The sequence below is a fragment of the Musa acuminata genome, chromosome BXJ1-6 (assembly GCF_036884655.1).
Source record: "Musa acuminata AAA Group cultivar baxijiao chromosome BXJ1-6, Cavendish_Baxijiao_AAA, whole genome shotgun sequence".
Classification (NCBI taxonomy): Eukaryota; Viridiplantae; Streptophyta; class Magnoliopsida; order Zingiberales; family Musaceae; genus Musa; species Musa acuminata.
The window spans coordinates 36644283-36672171 of NC_088332.1; the positions used below are offsets into that span (position 1 = coordinate 36644283).

The window sequence follows — 27889 nt, forward strand, 5'->3', positions numbered from 1 at the left end:
TTCAAAAATCTATTTATATTATTGTTCTTATTCCTAAACTCATAATGATACTTATTTGCAATTATATTTTCTATATATGATTTGATTTATATTAAGTTTTGAATGAATTTATCTCGATTATAATATTTTTAAATAGATTTGTAATATTTTGATGGAGGTTCTAAATATATTATAAATCTATTCAAATTTTATAATAGGAAAATTTTCTAATTATTTTGTAAGGGTGCATTTCAAATATTAGGAACACTCCTTTGAGGAACATGAAAAAAGGGCATTTTGAGAGAAGTCCAAAAAATGATTTTATTTTTGGAATTTATCCAATATATAAATAATTGAAAAAAGGAAGAATGGTTTAAGGTGACCGACGAGGTTTGGATCCAGTCTTGGATCTGCGCGTCGTCGATAGCAGCGTGTGGCCGTTGCACGACGAACCGAAGCGGCTCTCCGACCGGCGCTCGTGTTCGATTCTGTATCTGTCGGCGAGCTCGTCTTCGGAACCCTAGAAATTAAGAGTCGGTGTTGGATTGTCGCCCTCCCTTCCCGGGCGACCACGGAGGGGGATGCTGTAGCGATGGCCGGCGAGAAGCCGATCTCGATCTCGAGTGGTTTCTCCGATGGCGAGACCCCTTCCAGGTACCCGCCCCTTTCGCTCAATTCGGGACTTTTGAGGTCTGTTATGCTGTTTTATGCGCCTGGAAGTAGGGTTTCGATGGAGCTTATCTCTTGATGACCTGTGCAAATTGGCGTCTTGGAACCACTTGTCCTCGGAAGTTCTTACCAGAAATTGCTAGTGGTTGAATTTAAGTTAGCAAAATTTGGATATTTGTGTTCTTACTGCAATTTTTATCGTCTGGACTCATTTACGTGTTGGAGTGCCAGATTAAGGTCGTTATTCTTTGCCGCAAGCAACGCAAAGATTCTATAACTTGTTACCAAATGGTCTTTTTGTCATGATTTCTCAAAATTTAAGTTTTGTTGACAGGAACCCATATGAAGTTCATTGCTTATATACTTTTGTCATGTACAGACTTTTGTTGAATTGAACCTCTAGTTTTTGTTGGCAATTATAATCATTGTCAATCTCAACTGAGCTTTTGAATGGAGTCTATTTACCCTTTTCATCAAACTATACACATTTATATTTGCAAATAATGATATTGTTGCTAGGTGTGAATTGTTGAGTATGGTGAAGAAACATTCAAACCTACTGGGTGATTCGGTACATGATGAACAGGATGCTTCAGATGTTGTAATGGACAACGAGTTCTGGCATGAGGTCCTGGATCTGTATTTTATACGTGGGAGGGTATCAAAGGGACGTGAAGAGGATGACCTTGTGTTTTTTGTGAGAAAGATGGTAATGTTTAATTACCTGAGATGATTCGAGCGTATGTAATGTTTTCTCCATGTCCCTTCTCCATTATTGTGCCCAACTGTTCTTTTTGTCTTTACTTCCAGAATTTACATGGATATGGATATAGTGATGATGTGGAAGATGGTTCTCCTTTCTTTGTCCGTAGATGGGCCCCCAGGGTAACTAACATGTAGTTCAATTTTCTTATATATTGTGCTTGCCGTAGCTGTGAAGTTCTGTAAACTTTCATAGTTCCCTGTAGTTCATTTTGGTGGATGATTTAATAACCAAACCTAAGATTTTCAGTTGAACTTAATCATTCAAAAATACAACTTTATATAGCACTCATTTACATTACTTCAGGTCCTTTTGTGACCTGGAAATCCTCAAGTGCATACATATTTCTTCAGTTTCATGTAATATGTGCTTTTGCATTTGAAAATTAGAATATCACCGTTTTCCACATTGTAGTTACTAGGTTGTCAAACATGATTTTGATTCTGTGGATTGCATAAGGAACTTGAGGAACTTTGTGTAAGAACAACTTCACAAGTTCATCATCTTTCCATTGCTTTAATTTCTTTTGACTTAAATTGGAATTATAGTTGGTTAGGTTTTAACTTTTTTTGGTAAATGGTTTTATTTAATGTTCTAAATCTCAATGGAAGTCCATATGACATATGCAGATTAATGGATGCACTTTTGAGTTTCAACATGGCATGCCTTTAAAAATAGAGTGAATATTGAACTGACAGGAACACTGTTAGTATGTTTTACTATGAAATATAACCACATAAATTTCTTGTTCTTAATGTGCTGCAGTTGGAGAAAGTAGTTGGTGAAGATTCTGCATGTGTGGATTGGAGACGTTCCTTTTACTTAAATTTGATTGCCCACACATCATATACTGTCACAGTTGCAATTTGCAGGTACCTTTCTTTTGACTTACTTTTGAAAATGATAGTATTTTTCTTGTGGCAATAGAAACTTATTGTTATTGGTAAATGATCCCATTTGTTTACTGTCTGAACTTATATTCATCGATTTATTAGCCTTTCTACCTGCTTTATAAGAAATCAAATCAATAATGAATTAGCCTTTTCGATTTTCTAGTGTCACTTAGTGAATGCAGACTCTAATTTGTTTAATATGCATTTTTCTTCTCTCATGTGTCCCTAGCACATGTATGCTTTCACTCTGATCTTTTGTCTTAAAAGTCTGTTGTAGCTTGTTGTTAAGGATTATTAGTTGTAGCTTGTTGTTAGGTATAAGTACAGTCTTTCACTCGGAGAAAAGCTTGATGTCCTCTTGATGTTGATTTTTGTGGGATTCTGTAACTGCTCATGCCTGATACAGAATACTCTTGTCTATTGTTTTGTGTGTCCAACCTAATTAAGAACAGAATACGGACATTCTTTTAGGTTTCTAATGTGTTTTTTGAATATATGAATTACCTGGATTGGCTATGTAATATTTTCACCCGTATGCAAAATGATGGTCGTAAGTTGATCTCCAAATCTTTTGATTCAAGTTGTGTAGTGAATGAGATTGCCCAGTTAGGGTAAAAAGAGAAGACTTTACAGTTTACAGAGTTACCCTGATGCTTACTGATCCTAAAGAACTGAATTTACTTGGAAACCTATAAAGATTGTTGTGGAATTGCTCCAAGAAAATGATTAGACAATAATGCATTCTAATACTACATCTGAAGAACTGAAGTTGGATTTTTAGATGTTAATCATTCTATTTTCTCAACCATATTAGATTCATGAAGATTCTTGTCTTTTGCTTTTATTTGGTAATTCACTGTCAGTAAACAAGATCTGGAGCAACGTCAAAGTGGGCAGGACATATCACTTTCACCAATATATAAGGTATTTATACCAATGAACTCTCTCTCTATCACACGTGCTCATATGTTTAACTTGATGATTTTTTTTCTGCAAAAAAGTTGATTAACATCTTGGGATTAACTTTTATTCAAATTAATTAATACTTGATTTATTCAAATAAATTCTTTGTCTTCTGAAAGAAAGATTGCATGCTTTTTCAAATTTTGTTGATATATTCATGAAAAAGAAATGTCACTAAACCACACTTGTGGATACTCTCAAAGAATGGAAGTGTTAGATTAGTGCATATTTTCATTTTTTAAACAAATCCTTACCCTTTTTTGGCACTGGAAATTCACTGTTTTACATGTGTTGTAAATACTTACCATTATTTATTTGGGAAAAATGTATTTGGTCATGAATTTCAATCTCTTTACTTCCATCTAGTCTAACTAGAATGTAATTCTAAAGTCAATTTGTTAACAAATTATAATTTCAGTTATTTTATTATTGTTTCATAATTTTCTTATTTCTATTCCCTTGTTTCTGAATTTTTATGTTTGGCTTGACATGGCTTGTTTTCTGATTGGAAGTTGAAAATGGTTCTGCATCTTTAAAATCATTCTGAGCTTCAATTGCCTAAGCTTACAACAGTTCAGATTAAATAAATTTGTGTTGAGGCCAACTGGTCTATCATGTTATGGAACATCACCAAAATTTCTAAACTAAACACACTTTATAAATTTTCGTTTACACACATTAATTAGTCACACTTTATATGACCACTTTTTCATAGGACAAATGTCAGAGGTTAGGAATGTTCATTTTGGTGCTTGGACATTTATTGTTGATCATGTTAAATAAGTTGTGTCTTGCTTTGCATCCTTTTAAGTTTATTATGCTTTGTGTGTCTATGTGCTAATAAGACTAAAGAGGGATATATATGCAAAATGAAACCAGTAGGCATATGTATGTGATAATCCAACACATCATTAACTTTTCAGGAAATGACTAGAATTTATATTAACATAGAAAGGCCTCTAATTATAGCCATTCTTTCAAGTTTCAACCATGTTTTGCATATCTTGGCCAATCATCCTAGGGTCAAATACCAATTTTGAGTTTCTTTTGTCATTGTTTCTTATTTATTGAAAGTGAGTGTTATCCATTGCCTGTTGAATATTTTGTTTTCCCCTTAATCATACAATTACTGGATCAGGTTGTAAAGACTGTTTATGCATCGCCAAGCCGTGTTGATTTTCAGTTGGACCATAAAAAGGTTAGTCCTATAATTGTCAGGTTCAGTCCCTATCTTTTCTTCTTCTAATATCCATCTATCTTTTTTCAGGCTGCAGAAACTTTACCTGCATACCCAAATATCTGTTTTTCAGTTGATGATTTTGATGACACTTTTGATGCTGTGGTAATATGTCTTAATTTGTTTTTGAGAAAATTTCAGTTATTTTTATTCTAAGCTCATTGTCATGCTCTGATGAATTCAATTTTCAGCACTAGTTCCATGTCCTTATATAGGTTCCCTTGTGAAAAAGATGGTGGTGATGTGTAGTTCTAGAAGCTTATCATTTTCTCGACTGATTTTGTCACATTTAATTCTTGTTCAACTAGATTATGAAGGCTACATTGGTTATCATTTCAAATTTATTTTATTTGTTCAATCATTGAGGTCAATTCATTTAAGTTAATAAAAAGCTAGGTTTTCCTTTTGAGCACTGATGTTATTCATTTTGTGAACTTCATTGTATATTTATCACCAATAAATCCCCAAATATTTGGGAAATTATGGCTTATTTTTGTTGGTATTATTAATTATTTTTAGGAGAAGTTTATTGGTAAAAAATGTTGGAAATAAAAATGTCCATAATATATTTTAGATTGGTGAGTCATGTTGCTTTCACATGAGAACAAAAGGTCAGGCTTTAGGAGGTTTCATTTAATTTCATTCTTATACATCCTAGAAAAAGTTTGTGCCAACAATGGAATTGACTTTGTGGTCCCGGTCCAGGCCCAAACAGTTACAGGTCTTGTATGAATCGGCATACCAACACATGGTATGCTGGTTTGTACAATGGTACCAAAAGAAAAAAGACTTGGATTGGTATAGGTCTTGTACATATTGGTTGACACAAACATGGTTTGTCAGTATGTATCGCAGTTACAGGAAAAAGGTCCAAAATTTTAAAAATAAAAACTCTAATTTATTTCTTTTATCATATATTCTTGACAAATACGATCAATTACAATAGTGATCAAGTGATTTTAATTTAGATTACAATAAAATACAATATATATATATATATATATATATATATATATATATATATATATATATATATATATATATATATATATATAGGATTGAAAGTAGTATCTTAAAGAATACATATACACAGAAAGAAGTTTAATGAGTTAGATATAAAACTGAACATATATTTGCTCTTTCCACAGTAAGTGATAGGTGAATCGGGGTCCTCAGTATGGTGAAAATGGAGATTAATATAGTGCATCTATAAGACCGATGAATAGAACTGCTACTATGAGATCTAATACTGGTAAATAATGTGACACTGATGCAATAGTGTGTTAGTAGTCAGTGCCGTCGATTTACGTGGATCTGGGTAGATTAGCACAGATCTAGGCAAGATCCTCAGGGATCAATGCTAATTCATTCTGATTTACAAGAATCTAGACCTTTAAATCAAGCCCAAGATTAGATTTAAATAAAAATGATCTAGGCTAAGGATAGAACAGTACCCATGAATCCTAACTAATTGCTTGAGATACGCTTAGAGATTGGGTTCTGGTTTACCTTGATTTGAGGAGAAATCAGATTGGGTTTTTGAATTCAATCTTCTTGAGCAAAGAGCCCTCCCTTAATGTTCTTTAATAATTTTGTAAGAGAGTTGACAGAGATTTAGAAGAGATTTGTGAGTAAAGGAAAGGGAGGCAGCTTTAAACCTGCAATGGGTCTCTTTGGATTGGTCCAAACTGAGAAGGCTTATCGTCTCGACTCTGGTGTAGACCCATGTTATCGTGCTTGTACTGGGTGGTAATCCCTTACACCAGTCTTGAATAACATGGTAAAGGCTCGTCCAAGTCTCGATCGGCTGCTGGACTGATAAATATCGCCCATACCATACTGATCCAGGCAGTAAAGAGTTCCTTGGTGCCAATCACAAATGCCTCAATCTTGTCTGGTTAATATGATTGTATGTTATTCATTACTTTACCACTAGTTGGTATGCCATGCTTGTTGATGCTGATTTCTTTATCCTTCTTTGTCATTGGGATTTCTAAAGATATATTATCGTGTTTTTGGATTCAGTTGTCTTTTCTTATTCATTCCTTTTCTCTACTTGAAAGATCTTAGAAAAAGATTTGGATTCGATTTGGTTAGGTTTTGTCCGAAAGAAATCATTGCTACTGTGTACTTCTCAATGCACATGGTGGACCAGCTTTTCCAACAGATGAGGATCTCCCAGAGTGCAACTCTAGTAGGCCTGTAAATGTACACAAGGATGTGGAGGAAGCCAAGCCATCTAAGGTTTAGTTGTTTAATAGTCTAATTCTGTTGCAATATAGTATCCCTCATTCCGTATGTAGTGTTTCGTGGCTGCATGTGGTGATCATTATTGTTGCTGTTGATATTCATTTAAATTTGATTTGTGAATTTCATGCTCTGAGTGAAGCATGCTGACCATGTCATATCATGGCGGCAAGGCACTAACATTTGCATGACCACATGACATAAAGGTGCCTGTGTTTAATATTAGGTTTGTCCATAAGCATACTACCAACACTAGCATGATATTATTCAGCATGGTGGGACACTGTTTTATTCTTTTGATGCAAAATAGAGCATGCCTCATATGATGCACTCAAAATTTCTATTTAGTCGTGAACTGAAGTAAGTTAGCATTAAAGATTCTTTCTGTCAGTTATATAAGTTTCTTTACTGCATATTTGAATCTGCAAATATTTAAAATAAAGATTTTGATCCTTTGATCTATCATGTGGTTGGAAAAAGTAGAATGGTTTTTAATGTTGTTATAGCATCTTATGGAACCAACACAAGATCTGGCTTGTGGACACAATATTAGCAATATTCATTACAAAGCACTCCTCATTGCATGGATTCTTTTTTAATGTTGTCGAGTCGCATATAGAATCAGAAAGCGATGGAATTGTGGCACAACTTTGCAATATACATTACAAATACAAACTACAAAGTGCTTCTCATTGCATTGATTTTAAATAAGGATTTGTATGCTACATATTGACTAATATTACTAGTTTGTCTAAGAATTAGTATTGAGTCATATGGTACTTTTTTGTTATTTTTTATGGGTGATAGTATCACCCGGGAAACTACTACTACAATATTAAAACAATAGGAACATCTTTAGTTATAATTGTTGAGATCTTCATGAGATATTCACAAGAAAAGTGAACCACAAACTTACAAGGATTTTTCTGCTTCAAAAACTACTATAATTTCTGTGAAGTTTTTATATCATATTTCCACAACAGTATCAATGACAAGAAACTGTACTGAACTACCAGAGACCAACATTCAAAGTCTACGTTTTGCAATATCTGTAAAACAATCATTAAAATCTTATCAGTTAGATTTTTATGGTTCAAATTATCACCTGGTGTACCAGTAGTCTACCAGTCAGATTACTAAAACCAAGATTTGCATTTTCTTATTTTATATATTAATGCTAAAATGATCAAATAATGTTTTCTTATTTTTATTTACCCTTTCCATGAGCAGGCATGAATTGGCTTGATTAAAGAAAATATTTAGATATGTACATCAATTGTGTGGTTTCTTCTCATTGGGGTATTTTTTGGTCAGGGTGTCTATTAATAAACAGCCATAAACTACCATTAATTGTTAATGGAATTTGATGGACAAGTTATTCATTCATATTTAGGCATCAAGACTGGATAAGTATCAGTAAAGAGACTATAATTGCATGTGACCAGCAGATGGATCTAGTCAAGCACTAAATTGTTAGATTTGTATCATTAAAATAGTAAGATTGACCAGCACTTTCCCCCACAAAATGTCAGAGCCACTTAAATGATAAGAGGAGCCATGTAAAAGGAATTTTAATGAGTGTTCTGCAAAAATTTCAAACCGTAAAATTTGAGAGTTGACCTCTAATAGTTTAGGGTAGTTTTTTGTCATTGAAAATAAATTTACAAAAATGAACTTAATGGTCATGATTATGAAATGAAGAACTTCACAGAAGTTGTTGTAGTTTATGAAGGAGAAAATTCCTTATGAGTTATAAAATAATATATTACTTTCATGGAAAATTATGAAATAAAGAACTTCACAGAAGTTGTTGTAGTTTATGAAGGAGAAAATTCCTTATAAGTTTGTGGTTTACAGATGTTTTATGGAGAATTTTCTTTTGTCATGTTATCTATTCCTTCTTCTGAATGAATTATAGCTGATATGCTGATTGCCCTTGGTCCTGCAGTTTTTAAAGAATATATGGGTGAACTTTTGACAATAGCATTATTTATGATTGCAGCTTACTCTCTTCTCAGGATTCGTCAGCTATCAGATGGTTAGAGAAGCATATGATGGTGAGTATTTCATAGTTTCTTGTTTATGGACAGACGAAGGTGTGGAAATTTTTAACTTCAAGATAAATTGAATGGCCTTCCAAGTATTTGTTTTAGGGAAAAGTATCTTGAGCCCTTTTAAGATTATGATATCACAAAAGGTGCCTGGTCTTATCAAAATTCACACTTGAAACTTTCTGGTAATATCCTTTGTCAGATAATTACATTTTAAATCTTCTATTATTGTTATGTTATGAGAAACACCTTTCTGTTATTTACTTGATTAAGATGTATATTTGAACAGAATTACAACTGCTCCTTCCAAAATATCAGCTAACTTGAAAATTGTGTTAAAAGACCTACAGATCAAATGACCAAAATACCCCTATGTTCAAATTGCCTAACTCAACTCCTCTTCGAAAACTTTCAAATCCCTAGATACTCCGCTCGTCTCAGACTCCCTACCTACTTTTGAATCCACCATCAGTGAGCCTACTTGAACTCCAAATTTGCACCCAAAAGTTCCAATTAGCCATTCTGTCAGTCTGACTTTCTTGCAAAAATGTTGATTGCAACTCAAAATGTGCATTAATGTGAACACCTTTGCAATGTGAACACTGTTTTTCACACTGCCTCATGACTAAGGTGGAAGCGGTTTCATGTATTCCAAAGTCCATACAGTTATCTAAGTAATCAAAATTCAATTGCAATGATTAATACAGAGTCGTATTTATTTATCTGATAAATGATCACTGCCTGACCATATAGGTGTGGCCTAGTGCTTGCGGTATTTATTCTTTTATTATTTTTTCTGGTGGTTGCAATGATCAATACACACTTGTATTTTATTGATCCTGATCAGTGCCAAACCATATAGGTGTGGCCTAGCGCCTGCGGTATTTATTCTTTTGTTATCTTTTTCTAGTAAGTGATACAGGTCAACAGTGCTATTTGTGTGCTATCAGTCCAATTGCTTATGAAAACCAGTATTGGACTGAGATTTAAGTCCTTGCAATTGCCTTGCCTATGACTTTTGGTGTCTGAATGGAGTTTTAGAGTCGGTGCAAAGAAGAAAAAGAGGAACAGCCATGACAACTGGGAAATGTTAAGGTGAATAGCATTCACAAGTTAGTGTAAAAGAAAAAGGTGGAGGGATGGGGACCTATTTGTAATCTAAGAACTTGGAGGTAGTATTGACATTTTGGTAGTAGGATATTTTGTTATGTTCAAATTGTAAAATTTAAAGAACATTATCTTTTTTGCTAGCAGCAGTATATTAGAGGGTCTTATTTGGCACATGTCTAACTTATTTGAGTCAATTCTTGATCAGTAAAGTAAGCAGGTTGCAGAGTAAAAGGAATAATCTGATGTTGCACATTCTATTTTTGGTATAACGAGAAGGAGAGAGACACAAGAAAATAACATCATATTTTGCATATGCTGCTATCTGTGCGACCTATGTGACTGCACAGTCAACATCGGCAGGATGCATGCGAAGTCATCACAATAGTTTAGCAAGATCACAGGAGCAATTTACAAGACTGTCTCTAGCACATTGAACTTGCTTACGTAGCTACTGGGTATATAGGCAGGCCTATGCTGGTTAGCTGCATATGGAGGCTGCATAGTCCTCAAGCAAGGCAACAAAGATGTCTCCTGACATATGCCTCATATACTGCAATTAGAATTATATTGCTGACAAAGAAGTCACTGCATTCTAATTATTGAGAACTTTAATGGATTAGTACCTACTGGTACTGATGCATTGCCTTCGATTTGTCTTCGGATCCTAGAATTAAAGTTTTGCCAAACTTATATTCGATGTAATCAGGGTCCAGTATCTTTTGGAGATCTTTGACTTTGTAAATAATTGTTGTGAGTTATTTCTCTTCATTGGTTGATGTGCTACAGAAACTAAGATTACTCTGTGTTTTGCATATATCAGTTGAAGGATTAGTTATTAGGTCATGATCACTCATAATTTTCTCTATATAAAATCTCCTTTAGATGAACTTGTATGATGATAAAACTAAGTTGGATTCCTGTAAGTCTGCGCACATGTTAATATTGGATCTTTTTATTTGCTTACCATGATATCTTTTGATGTATATTGGCTTGTCTTAGTTGGAATTATGTAAAATCCTTCTTGCTGTTATCAAGTTATTTTAGTTACATTGGTTATCCTACAATTCTCTTGTTTTAGAGTGGGAAAAAGTATTTGCACCTGATTGATGGTAAGCATGAGCAGTTGAAAATAAAATGGTAAATCTGATCATAAAACTTTGAACAGATCTGCTTTTGTCCCACCTCTTGTTTTGAGTATGATGCCTCGATTGATTAGTTATATTTACCTAGCTAAAAGTTTCTCATCATGAATTTTCTTTTTTTACTTTTGAAGCTGGAAAGTCTAGATTTGGGAGCCTTCTGTCAATGGGCCATGGTCATACAAAAACTGACAAGATTTACATGCGGGGCCCTGGTGGACGTGGGGAGGTTGAAGTGGCAGTTTCTGGAATAGCAGGTCCATGACATTTTCTTTCTGAAATTTTTTTATGAATTTTGCATGTTCCAAGGTTATTTGGGGAAAAAAAAGGAGAAATTAAATATCTAGTTAATATCTAATTAAAAAAGATTGGCATGAAAACATAGTTTCAAAATGTGTCACTTGAAAGATGAAAGTTTGAAGTTTTAATACACTTCTAAGAGACCTTAGGTAAGGTGGTTCTCCTGTGACAGACAGATTTTTTTAAAACATTAACTTTGCTGTATTATAGATCAAAGCCACCAGAATGCAGCTCTTTCTTCAGCAGTTCATTTATCTATGAAAGGCTCAGGGATCGGCCTAGGAACTATTGTCCACAGAGCTGCTTCTGCTGCTTCTGTGTTGGCAAAGCATGCTTATGCTGCTACATCTCCCAACAGGCAATCTGATGGTGAACTTCTACCCCTAAAGTGCTGCCTGATGTCCATCTCATTGCCTTGGGAATACATTGCACATGATTTGTTGTTCAAGGTAAGTTCATCCTGTATCCAGAACACAACAAAAACCTTCTTGTTGATATTGATGAATAAACTGATCATATTAGGTTTTTAGCATAGTTTGGTTTGAAGGTTATACCATCATACCATGCAATGATCTAATTGTATGTGAACATGAGTAGGTAGTAGATATTATGAAATGGAAAAGGAATGCATGGAGAGCTTAAACCTCTAATGCTGGATGAGAATATTATGAAGTCAAAATAATAATGAGTTTTCTGATTATCCTCATATGGTTTTCTCGGTCATGTGGTGCATGCTTGCTATACTTCATGCTATTTTTCTTTTTTGTTTTGGCATCAATAGAGAAGGCTGTTAGGATGAGACTGTTGAAAATTGTAATTTTTTTACTCTCTTTGATGCATTGTTGTTTTACTCTTTTCTTCAGTATGTTTAATATTGATGCCATAGAATATTTTGCATCATAGTTTTCTGAATGCCTAGATTAAATGCTTTCCAAATGTCAGATCTTAAATCACTGAGTTGAACAATTAAATGAATTTTTGTGTTATGTGCCATTATTTTGTCGACTTCTGTTCCTGTTCCAATTTTGGTCCAAGGATTGATTCTGCTGACAAGTATTTACTAGACATATTCGGTGATCAGATACAGTCAAACTTGCCGCAACTGCACTTGGAAGCTTGATTTTTTATATTATTAGTTGTAGTAGTTATGCAAATGAGTTTGGGATTAATAGCTAGTATGTGTCTTTCTCATAATGACATCTTTTTGAGATGCTATATTCTGATGTATGAAAATTTTCACGCCAACTCATTTATAGGGATGCTGGGACAATCCTGAGAAACATACGTTTGTTATCTTCTCAAGTCATTTTTTAGTATTCATGGTATTCTACTTGTTGATTCTTCCAGGTTAGTCCCCCGGTGGACATGTAGAAATCTCCGACCATTTTCTGGAGTCATGATACTGTGACATCAAAGAGGGAGAATTGATGCAAATGGACGGGCTACTGGGAACTATGACCAAGAGGAATATGCTGCTATCATGACAGCCACATCAATTGTGCACCCAGCTAGTCAATTGTTGTTCATCATGATCTTATTGATTTGTTGTTTTAACAACTTTATTTAATTTGAACAGACACTCGAGCTAATGTGCTCAATGGGACTTGGGATCAAAGGCAGCTCAGGCAGATTTTGTAAATATGCCCACCAAGAAAAGCCGCAAGGACTCCTTGGTAAACTCTGTACTTTATTTCTTTGAATCATTTTGACATGAAAAAAACACAAAATTTGTGGGTGTCTGGCTTAGATATGTCTTCTTTTAGTCAAAGAGGAAAACATAGAAAAGTTTCAGACAGATACTACATGTTTGCATGCCATACAAATATATACATATCTAGTACTAGGCTCATGCCCTAACTAGCTCTGATCACCCGGTACTTCAATATATGTTCTTTCTTTCTGGCTAACAATAGTCTAATTTGGAAAAAATGAGTTGGTCTTAAAAGGTTGCAGAGGTAACATTCAACGGGTAAGTTAAAGTCATGTCTGCCATACGTATGTTCCGTCTTTGTTTGCTAAAGTTTATTGAAGTCATTACTTTCAGAACATTTATACTGCTTATTCTGAAATCTTCATAATTTTGATAATTGTTAAAAGATATTGGAAACCTAGAACTTTCTTAGATGCATAGAATTAACATACAGCTGTCTTTTGAGATATGGTAAGTCCCTTGTATTTATGATGCATTCACCTGTAGAGCCTCTTCAGAGGCTTAAGGTAGAACTAGCTTTTTGGATTCACATGGGTGTCTCCCCACTTTCTAGCTTCCAATTAAACCCTAACCTTAGTGCCAATAAAGATGCTTGGAATTGTGCTCCCATCTCTTCAGAACATAATGTCCACCATTGTGAGGTGTGTGGATTTCTTTGTTGGATTAGGATAGGATAGAACAATTAGTGGGAAGATAAAAGAAAGAGAAAGACGGGGTCTTCTTTCCCCCCTGGTTACATAGAAATGAAAAGAATGTAAGGACCAACCAAAACATAATTTTCTTCTTTTAAACATAGTTTAGTTGTAGGTTCAATGAATTTTCATAATTTAAATTAAAGTCAGTTCTAGATTATTTGATCACTAAAATGCAATTTATTCATCAAAAGGAGGGGTAAATTATAAGTAGAAGCCTTGTTCTGTATTCCTTTGGCAAGCCTTACCTATTCGGCCCGATTCGTCTAATTTTACGAACTATAAACTGACATGAATCCGACCCAACCCTGCTTTGTTGCTTCGCGATTAAGCTAATATGGCCCAAGATCACGTCATAGCAGCGGCCGATTCGGTGTTTTACATATCGCACAAACCAGGAACAATTTCATCTCCGCCGTCAATACCCATCCATGAACGGAAGAGATGGATTCGACGTCTGTCTCTCTTTTCAAACAGCAAACATTGGATCCATAGTGCCTTTTTAACGAGACCGGGCCCATCCAGGTCCAACTAAAACTGTCCATGAGCACATTGCCACGTATGAATCTTCTTCCCGTTGGCCGACTCCCGCCGTCACAGGTATAAATACTGTTCCCCCCATTGCCTCTTCCCTCCCCCGCCCCCCCCCCTTCCTCTAGCTGACGGCGAACCGCACGGTCTATTTTTCCCCGCCAGTTCGCCACCATGTTGGACCACGAGCCGGTCCTCCTTGATCTCGACTTCCTTCTCCTCGACGAGCCCGAGCCGGCGCTCACCTGTGGGAACAAAACCCCACCGGTTCGCGTCGCGGAGACCCGCCGGCTGGCGGTCTCGGTCGAGGAGGAGCGGCGACGCCTCCGCATCATCTCGAACCGGGAGTCCGCCAGACGGTCTCGTATACGGAGGCGGCGCCAACTCGAGGGTCTCCGGTCCGAGGCGGACCGACTCAGGGCGCAGAACCGAGCCGTTGCCGGCCGGCTCGGGCGTGTGAACCGCTCGGTCCTCCTTTTCCACCGCGACAACGAGCGTCTTCGGTCCGAGTCCGCTGGGCTCCGACGGAGGCTGGCGGAGATCCGCCGCTTGGTGCTGTGCTGGTGGCTCCGGCGTTTGCCTCTGCCGTCCGCTGCGGCCGGCGGGGGATACCTGCTGGGAAAGGAACTGATGTTGGCGTCACTGATGGTGTAGAAGCCTTCTTTCTATTTGCGAAACCGGGGAATCGGTTGGTGGCAACGGATCCGGCACGGAAACGGATGGGCGCTGAGAACTCTTTGTTATTTGGGAATGGATAATAATAATAACTAATTAACAACTTTAAATTGGCTCCAGTTTCTTTGGAATTTTATTTTATTTATTTTAAATAACTCAAAGCCTATATATATATATATAATTATAATTGGGAATAAGCAAGCCAAGTATATCCCTTCACGAGGTTAGGTTTAGGGAGAGCGCATCTAAGTGGTTTTAGCTCTAAATATAGAGATGTTATTTTCTGGTCTCAGTTGATATGAGTATAGTTACTGGAACCAAATCAAACCGAGAAATTGGATTAAAAAAATTAGGAACCAACCATTAATTGGTCCTATTTAATTATTGGATTCATACGTTGAAAAACTAGGATAAAAGTGATTAATCATTTTTGGATAACCCGCATGAACCAATCGAATTATATAAAATTGATCTAATTTTATAAAATAACAAAAGATTAGTCAAATTTCTTTAACTTAATTTTTTTATTATTTATTTTAGCGGATATTTTTATGTCAATAATGAAATTAGGGTTGATATGAGAAACAAATTAAAACTAATATAGTTTAGAGTAATTAGTATCAATAGTTTTGTTTATAATGTTGGTTAATGTTATCAATTTTGTCATTTACTATATATTTTTAAAATTTTATATTTTAATTATATATAATTCTAAAATTTTTAATATATTTTAAAATATTTTTTCTGTCAAACATGTGGTTTGAGGGTTCAACCCGTGACTAAGGCTTATTCGGTTCGCTTTTTGATTGGGTATAAGAAAGAGCAACCTTATTGTTCACCCTTTCCAAACCAAACAACTTAAATTTATATTTAATCTTTTTGAGTTAAATATATGAAACTTAAATTTACGCTCTATTTAATTTTTAAATAACATAGGATTAGTGTCTGCCCCAATTGAAACTCAATCCTTTCCTATTCTTTCCCCTCTGAGTCAAAATCATTGGTGCTCGAAATATCAAATTAGAAGAGAGCCCAAAAGGTAGATTTTCAAATGTAATCGATGGAAGTATCCTTGTACGAGCATCAAAATCAAGAACTAAAGTAATCAGAACATAAATTATCGATCATTGTTACCATCTAAAAACTTCAGCTACGTGAAGATCATACCGTGGTTTTTGGACACATCATGTTTTCACTGTGGTCAGCTCTTGCACTAGAACAATCTTTTTATTCCGGATCATGGAAATCTACTGTAGGGCAGAAATATCTAGTGTTAGACACACCAAAAGACAAAGAGAAAGAGAAAGAGAAAGAGAGAGAGGAAAAAAAAAATACAAGGAAGGAATCAATCATCAAAGATTGTTTTGTTCTTTTAAGTGAGAGAGAGAGAGAGAGAGAGAGAGAGGCATATTCTTGGCATATCTGGTCACATACTGCTGTTTTGCAAGTGAGTTATTGATCGTCATCAAAATGTAGTGGCCTCGCCACCTTTTCCCCCTCCCTTTATTCCTCATCAAAGCAAAGATTAAGAACAACAGATCATCATGGCGAACCATCATACAACTTTTTATTTAGTGGGGTGACATCATGGGATAGTTCGATCATGATAACGAAACAGATACATATAGCAGAAGATTCTTTCTTTTTTCTTCTTTCCCCTTTTTATTTTATTTTCGATGTGACACACCGCAAGAAGCTGTTTACGTCTGCATGCAATTGCTACGTATCAACGCATCACCTGCGATGAAGAAATAGTTCTGCATCTATCTTCATGTATGGAGTTAACAAAGACACGATTAATTAGCCAAAACACGATAATTATTTCCTATGTTCTTTGCTCATCCCTTTTGTTTGGGAATCAAATCAGTTCATGTGGGGCTTGGCTTCTCTTCTAACTTTTCATGATTGTACAAAGCATATTGGCGGCATATTGGAATTAATGCTCACTTCTTTAATGTAATAAGAGAGGAAATATGTGAGTTTGATTTACTCCAAGTCAATGTTCTTAGTGCAATTATGCTCTAAGAAGTTCATACATTCTTGATGCTCACCACATGAAACAAGTAGAATTTTGAGACAATGAAAGAATGGAAAGATTATAGGATACCTAAAACAAGGATCAATTGCACATAAGACTCTATCAATTGCTTAATGTGTTAGTTTTGTCAATTTGCTTAGCCTTTGGTGGTGCTTGCATGGCAGTAATAAGGCACTATGTAATGCTTTTCCTTTAAACATATGATGATCTGTTGTCTTCCAGATGCCATGAGAAATCAATTAGTTGTGATGACATATGTGCAAAACCATACTTAAAAACATATATGGTAGAATATCAAAATTTTATGCCATAACTCTTTACCTGTCTTGTTTTTGAAATCAATTAGTTTTGCTCTTAAAATAATTTAATCATTTTGATCAACATTAAAGAGAATATTGTAATATATTATTCTTGAAATAAAAATATCTCCGAGACACATCTATGAAGCATTAGATACTGTCATGTTTGTTATACAATTTATATTATGAGTGGTTGATGTATTACTTGTTATGAGGTTAGTTAATTCATGGTTTTGTTAAATGTTATGCAAATAAAGTGAGTCTATATATATTTAGCCATCCTAATGGGATAGATAATATTAATCACATGAGCATTCTTCCACTGTTCAAAAAGTTAGGTGGATCCATTTTTGTTGTCTGCATTTTACAAAAACTTGTTCTGAATAGTGTATACTTGTGGATATACATACAGTAGTATTTAACCATTTAGTAATATTCTGAGGTCCAATTTTTTAAGTTCCAATGTGATACTCCAAGCATTAGCAACTCAGATATCAATGAACTCATGGACTCATATTGTGCCACTTAATGTCTTAGGTGAACTTGGAAATCTTTTCCAATATAGTTTTTGAAATTTATACTACTATTATTATTATTTGGATAAATAGTTTTCTCTATCTACTCTCTTGAGATTGTATAACTTTAACAATCCATGACTATTAACAAGTACCAATTTCATTGACTAATTAATATATGATACTTTCAGCTTGGTTATGCCTAGCACCGCAGTTATATGAAATTGGTACATATATAAGATTGCATTCCGGTTTAAACTTGTAAAGACAAGTAATTAGAAAGCCAATGCTGCAATGATATTATTCTTGGACCCTAAGTAATGTTTTCTTGCTACTAAGAAGCACCTTAGAAGTTGTTGTATCTGATGAGGCTATGATTTGATGGTTCTTAGTATTATTACTCATTAGATATATTTTCTTTGCTAATAAATAATGTTACCAATATGATGTAAAATCACTTGTACTATTGTATACTTCAATTAGTTCACTAAGTTGTGTGTTAATTTTACCTTGGTTGTTACATGCGGTGGCTTTGGCAAATATTAATGCTGTGTCCTGTCAAGATTAGCCATTGTTTGATGTAGGATGCATAGAAATCATTCTACCATAATTTTTATTTTGTTGTCTTCACTAACTTGTTCCTATGACAGATGTTGATAAAGTGCACAACATTTACATATGGTATATTGTAAAATGGAGTTTAACTAAAGTCATATTATAAATTGTAGAACAAACATTACAGTATCTAATGCTTCATGGCTGTATCTTGGAGGTATATTTTTATTTCAAGAATAACATATTACAACATTCTCTTTAATGTTGATCAAAATGGTCAAATTATTTTAAGAGCAAAACTAATAATTGATTCCAAAAGCAAGACAGGTAAGAGTTATGACATAAAAAAATTAATATTCTACCATATATGTTTTGAAGTATGTTTTGCACATATGTCATCACAACTAATTGATTTCTCCTGACATCTCTAAGACAACAGATCTATTTTTAAAAAGGAAAAAACATTACACAGTGTCTTATTACTGCCATGCAAGCACCAAAGGCTAAGCAAATCGAGAAAGCTAACACATTAAGCAATTGATCACAGTGTCATGATGAGTGCTGATGATTTAAGATAGATAGAGTCTATGAGTAATTAATTGGTCATTCTTTCATTGCCTTAAAATTCTACCTGTTTTACGTGGTGACGGTGGTATCTATCAAAAGAGAAGAAACTGTTGAATCTCGGATTTTGATGATGAAGTCAATTGTCATTTGTTGTCTAACCTATATGTTGAGATAAGTGTGCAGGATTAACTATGATGAAAGTAAGACATACAGTAGGAGTTGCGCCGGAGTCATGACAATGATCACGTTGGGAGTTCGAGAGCTCGACGGAAGTTCGGACAGTCGTCGGAGGTTCTGCGGGAACAAATCCGAGAAGTCCATAAGCTTGCCAAAGAAGCTCGTCGGAACTCGCCAAGTGTATCGTCGCAAGTCCAGGAGTTTGCCGGAAGTCCGTAGGAGCATCACCGAGGGTTCATCGGATGATCGACGGAAGTTCGCCGGAAACTCGCCGGAAGAAGCGATTGACGCACCGGAGCAAGCTGCAGAAATTGTCTTAGGATTTATCGTAGTTAGCACAATGATTAAGTTGGAAATGGGAGGTGATCCCATTAGCTTAATCTTGGGGCAATTGGGCCCCTGAAAAACCCAAATTGGGCCGAATGGATCAACCCATTCGGACCCTGATTACTGTGGGAGGTGCAACCGCCCAAGCCATGAGGTAGCACCGCCTGGGCTAAGTCTCCCAGGGAGACTGGGCGGTGCAACCGCCCCAGCCAGGAGGTGGCACCGCCTGGGCTCAGTCTCCAAGCGAGACTGGGCGGTGCAACCTCTCCTGACAGGAGGTGGCACCGCCTGAGCTCAGTTTTCGAGCTCTGCCAGGCGGTGCAACAGCCCCAGTCAGGAGGTGCAACCGCCTGAGCTCGGTCTTCGAGCTCTGGCAAAGAGGTGCAACCGCCCCTGACAGAGGTGGCACCGCCTAGAGGCTCAGTCTTCGAGCTCTGCCAGGTGGTGAAACCGCCCCAGTCAGGAGGTGCAACCGCCTGATCCCGGAATTCCGAGAATTGACAGTTTTGAGCTCCAAATTTGAACTAGGTTGGGGCCTATAAATACCCCACCCATTCAGCACTGAAAGGAAGCAACTAACACTCAAAATCTTGATATCTTTCTGTGATTCTTAGAGCTCAAAATTGTTGTAAAGGCCAAAAGTTCTCCTCCCTCTGTTCTTCAAAGTTTTGAGTTGTAAAGAAGGAGAGAAAATTTCTGTAAGGGTTGTCTCCTAAGCCCGTCAAAAGGAGTGAAACTGTAAAAGGGTGGTTGGCCTTTGCCTATTGAAGGAAGGCCTCTAGTTGACGTCGGTGACCTCGTCGATGGAGGAAGCCAAAAGTGGAGTAGGTCAAGATTGACCGAACCACTCTAAATCTCGGTTTGCATTTACTTTGAGCATTTTATCTTTACTGCAAACCTCCTAAATAGCTACTGCCTTCTGCGCTTTTACGAACGAGTTTCTAAGTTCAAAGCTTTCCGAATCTGCGTTTAGACGTAAATCGGCTTTTTCGTACGATCATTACATTTCAGTTTACGTTTACGTTTTGATTTCAATCACAACTGCAAACTGCCTTCTGCGCATTTATAAAACATATCTCAAAGTTCAGTATCTTCAAAATTGATATTTAGACGTAAACCGGTTTTATCGTACGAACGTCGCATTTCAGTTTGCGCTTGCATTCTGATTTTCATCATAAACTGCAAACTGCCTTTGTAGATTTACTTTAATGTCATCTCGCTTAATCTTAAGTTAAAGTAATCTTAGAATCGGCTTTTACATCGAAATTATTTTTTTATCAAACGAACGCAGCTTTCGGTTTTAATCGCTGAAAAATTTTCGCTGCACTAATTCACCCCCCCCCCTCTTAGTGCTCTTGATCCTAACAATTGGTATCAGAGCAGAGCGGGGTTAACTCTCAAACAGATTAAAACCCAAGAGAGATGGCTTACGCCGGAAACCAAGAGGGCCATTCTATTACACGTCCACCCATGTTCAATGGGACGGACTACACCTATTGGAAGACCCGAATGAGGATCTTTCTTATTTCTATGGATTTTGAACTTTGGAATCTTGTCGAAAACGGTTTTTCGAAGTCTTCTCTTCCAATGATCGATTGGAATGATTTAGAGAAGAAGGCTTTCGCTCTTAATGCAAAGACTATGAATGCCTTATTTTGTGCACTTGATAAAAACGAGTTTAACCGTGTTTCAACTTGTGAAACCGCATTTGATATTTGGCACACACTCGAAGTGACTCACGAAGGCACAAGTAGAGTGAAAGAGTCAAAAATCAATCTTCTGTTACATTCTTTCGAACTTTTCCGAATGAAACCGAGTGAAACCATTGGCGACATGTTTACCCGTTTCACGGATGTCGTCAACGGTCTAAAAGGACTCGAAAAAAGTTTTTCAGATTTTGTGCTCGTAAATAAGATTTTAAGATCCCTTCCTAAAAGTTGGGATCCTAAAGTCACTGCTATTCAAGAGGCAAAAGATCTGCGCAACTTTCCTCTTGAAGAACTAATCGGGTCATTAATGACCTACGAGATGACTTGCAAAGCTCATGAAGAGCAAGAAAACATCCTTCCAAAGAACAGGAAGGATATGTCACTTAAAACTTCAAAAGACCACTTGAGAGAAAACTCAAGTGATGAGGACTATGACGATGATTTGACACTTCTAACAAGAAAATTTAAAAAGTTCATTAAAAGAAACAAGTTTAAGAATGACACAAAAAACAAACTTGAACCCAAGAAGGACCAAGTTATTTGCTATGAGTGCAAAAAGCCGGGACACTACAAGAGTGATTGTCCCCAAGTCAAAAAGAGAACATCAAAGAAGAAGGCGCTCAAAGCAACATGGGATGATTCAAGCGCGTCCGAAGAAGAGGAGTCCAACACTGAGCAAGTTACTCATTACGCCTTAATGGCCATCGGAGAGGAGGTAACGAATTTAATATATGCAGATTCATCTTTCGATGAATTATTAAATGCCTTCCATGACTTATTTGATGAATGCAAGATTATCAATAGAAAATACAAATTGCTAAAAAAGGAGCATGATAGTCTTACTTGTGATTTTGATAAGTTAAAAACTGAATATCATGATAGTTTAAATTCATGCATCAAATGCCATGATCTAGAAACTCTCCAAAAAGAAAACTTGCTACTTAAGGACACCTTGAAGAAATTCGAGGTTGGTAGTAAGTCATTGAACATTATCCTTGCAAACAAGGGTCACGTTCCCAAAAGAAGTGGAATTGGATTTGTGAGAAGTTCTCACCAAAATCCAACCACCTTCATAAAAGGCACCATCTTACATGTTCGACACCAAAACAAATGCAACTTTTGTTGCAAATTTGGACACAAAACGCATTATTGTCCATTCAAGAAAATTAGTCCAAACAAATTGATTTGGGTTCCTAAAGGAACCATGATAAATTCTATGCAACATGATAGACAATATAGATCTATTTGTGAGGCACCCAAAAGTAAATAGGTACCTAAAAATCATCCCTTCCTGTAAAAACATTAAAAACATAAAAATTTTAGGCTGGAGCAAGAAATAATATTCTGCTCCTTGATTCTCGATATTCATAACCCAAGATCCAAAAAGGAACTCGCAATGCTCTCTAGCCTAAATTACAGATGGAGATTATAAATTTAAAATCACAAATGCGACTTAGATACAACCTTATTTGACTTTTCAGAATTAGAAACGTATGATTCCCATATTCACATATCCCCTGGATTTTCGAACCCATCAATTTCATCCGTTCATAACCTTCGAATCCAACTCTGTATCATGAAGTGACTAAGTCTGTCATGAACTTGCAAGACTTACCAACTTGAAGAAACTATCACAAACATGTGTACGACATTGAGAGTATGCACGTTAAAAATCTATCTTGATCGTGCAAAAGTCCTTGTCTTAAAATGAAAACTCTTACATAATTACGTAAGTAAAGTTGATTGCTTTGAATGAAAATTCTCCTCAAGACAGAAAAACTCTCAGATCAGATCACACTGATCAGAACTAGTGCTCACCGCTTGCAGGCGGTGGCACCGCCCCAACTGGAGGTAGCACCTCTAGCTGTCACGTGTTGCAAGCGGTTGCACCGCTCCAGCCAAAGGTGCAACCGCCCACAACTCTGCCCCTTTTTAACCCAAGCTAGGGCCGGCGGTGAAACCGACCCCAACTCACTCCCTTCCCTCCTCTACTCTTCCAAGCCTCCTCCATCCCCATTTCTCCCATCTTAGCATCCCAAATACCCCTCATTTCGAAGCAAAGCATCAACAATCCTTCCCTCTCTTGAAGATCTCACTAAGGTACTCTCTAAGAAGCCCTTAAACTCTGTTTTTTGATTCATTTACTCTTGCTCATCACTATTGTTCTAAACAGCAGTAGTTATGGGATCTAGAAGATCCTCAAGGGACAAAGGAAAGAGGAGATTAGTAGAAGATTTTGATCTCACCCTTTTCGATTCAAAATACCATGCTGAAAAATTTTCCTCTTTCGAACTTAGGAGTGTCAATAAGGGAAAATACGTAGACTTAAATGAACTAAGAGACTTAGAGACAATCCAATGGTTTGCAAACTTAGATCTACTTCCAATTTTGTAAATTAACGAACCCATCTATCCAAGACTTGTTAGATTGTTTTACAACAACATACAAGTAGATGAAGAAGAAAGAATGTCCACCTATCTTTTAGGACAACACATCTCAATTACGGATAGATTCATTTGCGACATGATAGGCATTCCCATGAAAAGTAGAGGACTTTACTTTAGAGGATCATGGGATGATGAAACTGTTGGAACAACATACGTTGAAGCCTTAGGAACAATTTTTGTCAATCCCAACTTAGCATTTGTTCCTAAAAGTTGTGAACATCTACTGCCTCTAAACACTAAGGTACTTCATCATATCCTAACTAGCATCATTCTCCCTAAACAATACCATCATGATGAAGTAAGCCAATTAGAATTAGGAACTATGTATTTGATCATGAAAGGACATGACATCTGTCTTGGTTATCTTATCCAACAAAACATGTTAGAACTATCTAAGAAAGACATGATGCTCCCATATGGTGGTATAATAACTAGAATAATAAAAGCCTACGATATTCTAATACCACCGGAAGAAGAAGTAATAAAAGTAGATAGATTTAGCATAATTAATAAAAATCTACTTCACCGATTAAGATGTTTTTATAGAAACGGTAACTGGGTTAGAATGCCAAGAAGAATGATCCCCCTCAACCTGAACCAGAACCAGAAACACCAGTATTTAGGGGTACCCAATCTCCTCCGATCTGTCCTTTTGAGGAAACACATCCATTTGAGCAAACTCATACATCATCTGTCGAAGATATTGGGATTCGGATGGACCGATTCGAACAAAGACAAGAACGGCTTGAACAACAACAAGATCAAATCCTATCTGAGCTGCAGCAAATTCATCGTCAATTTGACTCCTTGTTTAGGCACTTTAATTTTCCACCTCATGAATGAGCTTGTATGAACACAATCATCTATTGTTATTGTAAACTCCTTATGTTACTCACCATGATGTGCTTTGACTTGATCCTTGATATGGTTACCTGATATATTTTTAGCATATGTAGAGTTGTAAACATCTATCGTGGTAAATATATGCCCTGTGCCTTGTGGTAAATATAAACTAAATGGTTATCTCGGATTTTATATTGAAACTAAAAGTTTTGAAAACCTTGTGCTTTGATTTCCATGATAAATATAGTTTGAAAAAGTGATATACCAATGCAGTTGATAAGTCATTGTCATTGATACTAAACATCAACTAGTTGACATGTTTGATTTCATAAGAACAATTTGATTTCATAAGAAGAGAATTAGGAATGTTGATGTGTCCGAATAGATAAACTAGTCAAAATCATTTTTCGAACTTTATTGAATGATCAAATCACTTGATTGCCATATGTTGAAATGTTTTAATTTTTGAAAAACTGTAGCATAATCTTGTCCGAATGCATGAAAGAATTCATCTCATTTTCGGATTCGCTTAACAGTTGGAATGACAAAAATCAAATACACTCTTATGAAAAATATTTTTTTTCCGAAATGGATTTGATAAAATGACTTTCCTCCTTCATGTACAAAGGATTATAATATAAAAGGAGAAGAAGTATTCAAAGCATTATACGTATCTTGCCTTCCTTTATATGCTTGATAACTTGCTTATATATTGTTCTCCTGGTTTCACATCTACCATGCTTTTTGTTGATGACAAAGGGGGAGAAATACATGAATTGATGCTATAAACACTGATGCTATGATTATGCCATGCCTGCATCATCAAGAGATATATGAACATATGCCATATATATAAACACTGATGCTATGATTATGCCATGCCTGCATCATCAAGAGATATATGAACAGATGCCATATATAGAAATGCAACACTTGCTAAAATATTTGAAATGTGTACATCTGCTAAAATATTTGAAATGTGTACATCATGTAATGATATCAAAATCTTACTTCACAGCTTTACATGTTGATATCTTATAATATGATGAATTGTTACAATTACCATCATTCAAAATTGTTATGTAAGAATGAATGTCAAGCCTTGACATCATCTTCAGAGATGTCACTTGAATTCTTAGGTCTTGAATTCAAGAATGACTTATCTCAAGTATGGCATGTAGATAGGGGGAGTTAAGGTTAACTCCATTATCAATTGATTGTCATCATCAAAAAGGGGGAGATTGTTGAATCTCGGATTTTGATGATGAAGTCAATTGTCATTTGTTGTCTAACCTATATGTTGACATAAGTGTGCAGGATTAACTACGATGAAAGTAAGACATGCAGCAGGAGTTGCGCCGGAGTCATGACAATGATCACGTTAGGAGTTCGAGAGCTCGACGGAAGTTTGAACAGTCGTCGGAGGTTCTGCGGGAACAAATCCGAGAAGTCCATAAGCTTGCCAAAGAAGCTCGTCGGAACTCGCCAAGTGTATCGTCGCAAGTCCAAGAGTTTGCCGGAAGTCCGTAGGAGCATCACCGAGGGTTCATCGGATGATCGACGGAAGTTCGCCGGAAACTCGCCGGAAGAAGCGATTGACGCACCGGAGCAAGCTGCAGAAATTGTCTTAGGATTTATCATAGTTAGCACAATGATTAAGTTGGAAATGGGAGGAGATCCCATTAGCTTAATCTTGGGGCAATTGGGCCCCTGAAAAACCCAAATTGGGCCGAATGGATCAACCCATTCGGACCCTGATTGTTGTGGGAGGTGCAACCGCCCAAGCCAGGAGGTAGCACCGCCTGGGCTAAGTCTCCCAGGGAGACTGGGCGGTGCAACCGCCCCAGCCAGGAGGTGGCACCGCCTGGGCTCAGTCTCCAAGCGAGACTGGGTGGTGCAACCTCTCCTGATAGGAGGTGGCACCGCCTGAGCTCAGTTTTCGAGCTCTGCCAAGCGGTGCAACAGCCCCAGTCAGGAGGTGCAACCGCCTGAGCTCGGTCTTTGAGCTCTGGCAAAGAGGTGCAACCACCCCTGACAGAGGTGGCACCGCCTAGAGGCTCAGTCTTCGAGCTCTGCCAGGCGGTGAAACCGCCCCAGTCAGGAGGTGCAACCGCCTGATCCCGGAATTCCGAGAATTGACAGTTTTGAGCTCCAAATTTGAACTAGGTTGGGGCCTATAAATACCCCACCCATTCAGCACTGAAAGGAAGCAACTAACACTCGAAATTTTGATATCTTTCTGTGATTCTTAGAGCTCAAAACTGTTGTAAAGGCCAAAAGTTCTCCTCCCTCTGTTCTTCAATGTTTTGAGTTGTAAAGAGATGAGAGAAAATTTCTGTAAGGGTTGTCTCCTAAGCCCGTCAAAAGGAGTGAAACTGTAAAAGGGTGGTTGGCCTTCGCCTATTGAAGGAAGGCCTCTAGTTGACGTCGGTGACCTCGTCGGTGGAGGAAGCCAAAAGTGGAGTAGGTCAAGATTGACCAAACCACTCTAAATCTCGGTTTGCATTTACTTTGAGCATTTTATCTTTACTGCAAACCTCCTAAATAGCTACTGCCTTCTGCGCTTTTACGAACGAGTTTCTAAGTTCAGAGCTTTCCGAATCTGCGTTTAGACGTAAATCGGCTTTTTCGTACGATCATTACATTTCAGTTTACGTTTACGTTTTGATTTCAATCACAACTGCAAACTGCCTTCTGCGCATTTATAAAACATATCTCAAAGTTCAGTATCTTCAAAATTGACATTTAGACGTAAACCGGTTTTATCGTACGAAGGTCGCATTTTAGTTTGCGCTTGCATTCTGATTTTCATCATAAACTGCAAACTGCCTTTGTAGATTTACTTTAACGTCATCTCGCTTAATCTTAAGTTAAAGTAATCTTAGAATCGACTTTTACATCGAAATTATTTTTTATCAAACGAACGTAGCTTTCGGTTTTAATCGCTAAAAAATTTCCGCTGTACTAATTCACCCCCCCCTCTTAGTGCTCTTGATCCTAACAGAAACAATAACTAAGGGCTATATTGCACCACATTTGCATAATGACGACGTACGTTAGTTCATAATATATAAGTGGTTGATGCAATTAGAAAGTCCAAAGAAATCTCCCTCCCCACATAATTCCAAACGCTTAAGTGTTTTCATTTACCTTTACCTTATGTAGATGCATAAATGAAATAATGTTATGCATATTAATAAAATATATCATGCAGTATGTTACATGATAGCTTTTATAAAAGTATAAATGAAAGGATTATTGTCTATTAAAAGCCTTCCAATGGTGTTTAATTTGATAATAACAGGTCGATTAATTGGCTCAGGAAAAAATAAAAAATAAAAAATATATTTCTGCATAAATGGAGTTTAACTACAACTCCTATATTTATAGTAATAACTTATTGCTCCTATATAGAGGCATAAGAAGAATATAACTTTGAAAGTGACTTAAAA

The 27889-nt window shown here is 36.5% G+C and overlaps 2 protein-coding genes across 3 annotated transcripts; both read left to right on the top strand.

The window, feature by feature from the left end:
• The first annotated feature begins 349 nt into the window (after positions 1-349).
• Positions 350-13097, top strand: LOC135676785 (uncharacterized). 2 transcript variants are annotated; one of them, XM_065188334.1, is made up of 12 exons: positions 350-633; positions 1168-1357; positions 1459-1533; positions 2177-2283; positions 3168-3228; positions 4406-4465; positions 4535-4609; positions 6602-6748; positions 8754-8808; positions 11186-11308; positions 11562-11800; positions 12699-13097. In XM_065188334.1, the coding sequence occupies exons 1-12, from the start codon at positions 572-574 to the stop codon at positions 12720-12722; spliced, it is 1218 nt and encodes a 405-aa protein (XP_065044406.1). In that variant the 5' UTR covers positions 350-571; the 3' UTR covers positions 12723-13097. The 2 variants fall into 2 exon arrangements, with proteins under 2 accessions (XP_065044406.1, XP_065044407.1); XM_065188335.1 differs by having other exon boundaries at positions 1235-1357.
• A 1362-nt stretch (positions 13098-14459) lies between these two features.
• Positions 14460-14939, top strand: LOC135677514 (basic leucine zipper 4-like). The gene has a single exon (XM_065189871.1). The coding sequence runs from the start codon at positions 14460-14462 to the stop codon at positions 14937-14939; it is 480 nt and encodes a 159-aa protein (XP_065045943.1).
• Positions 14940-27889: the final 12950 nt, after the last annotated feature.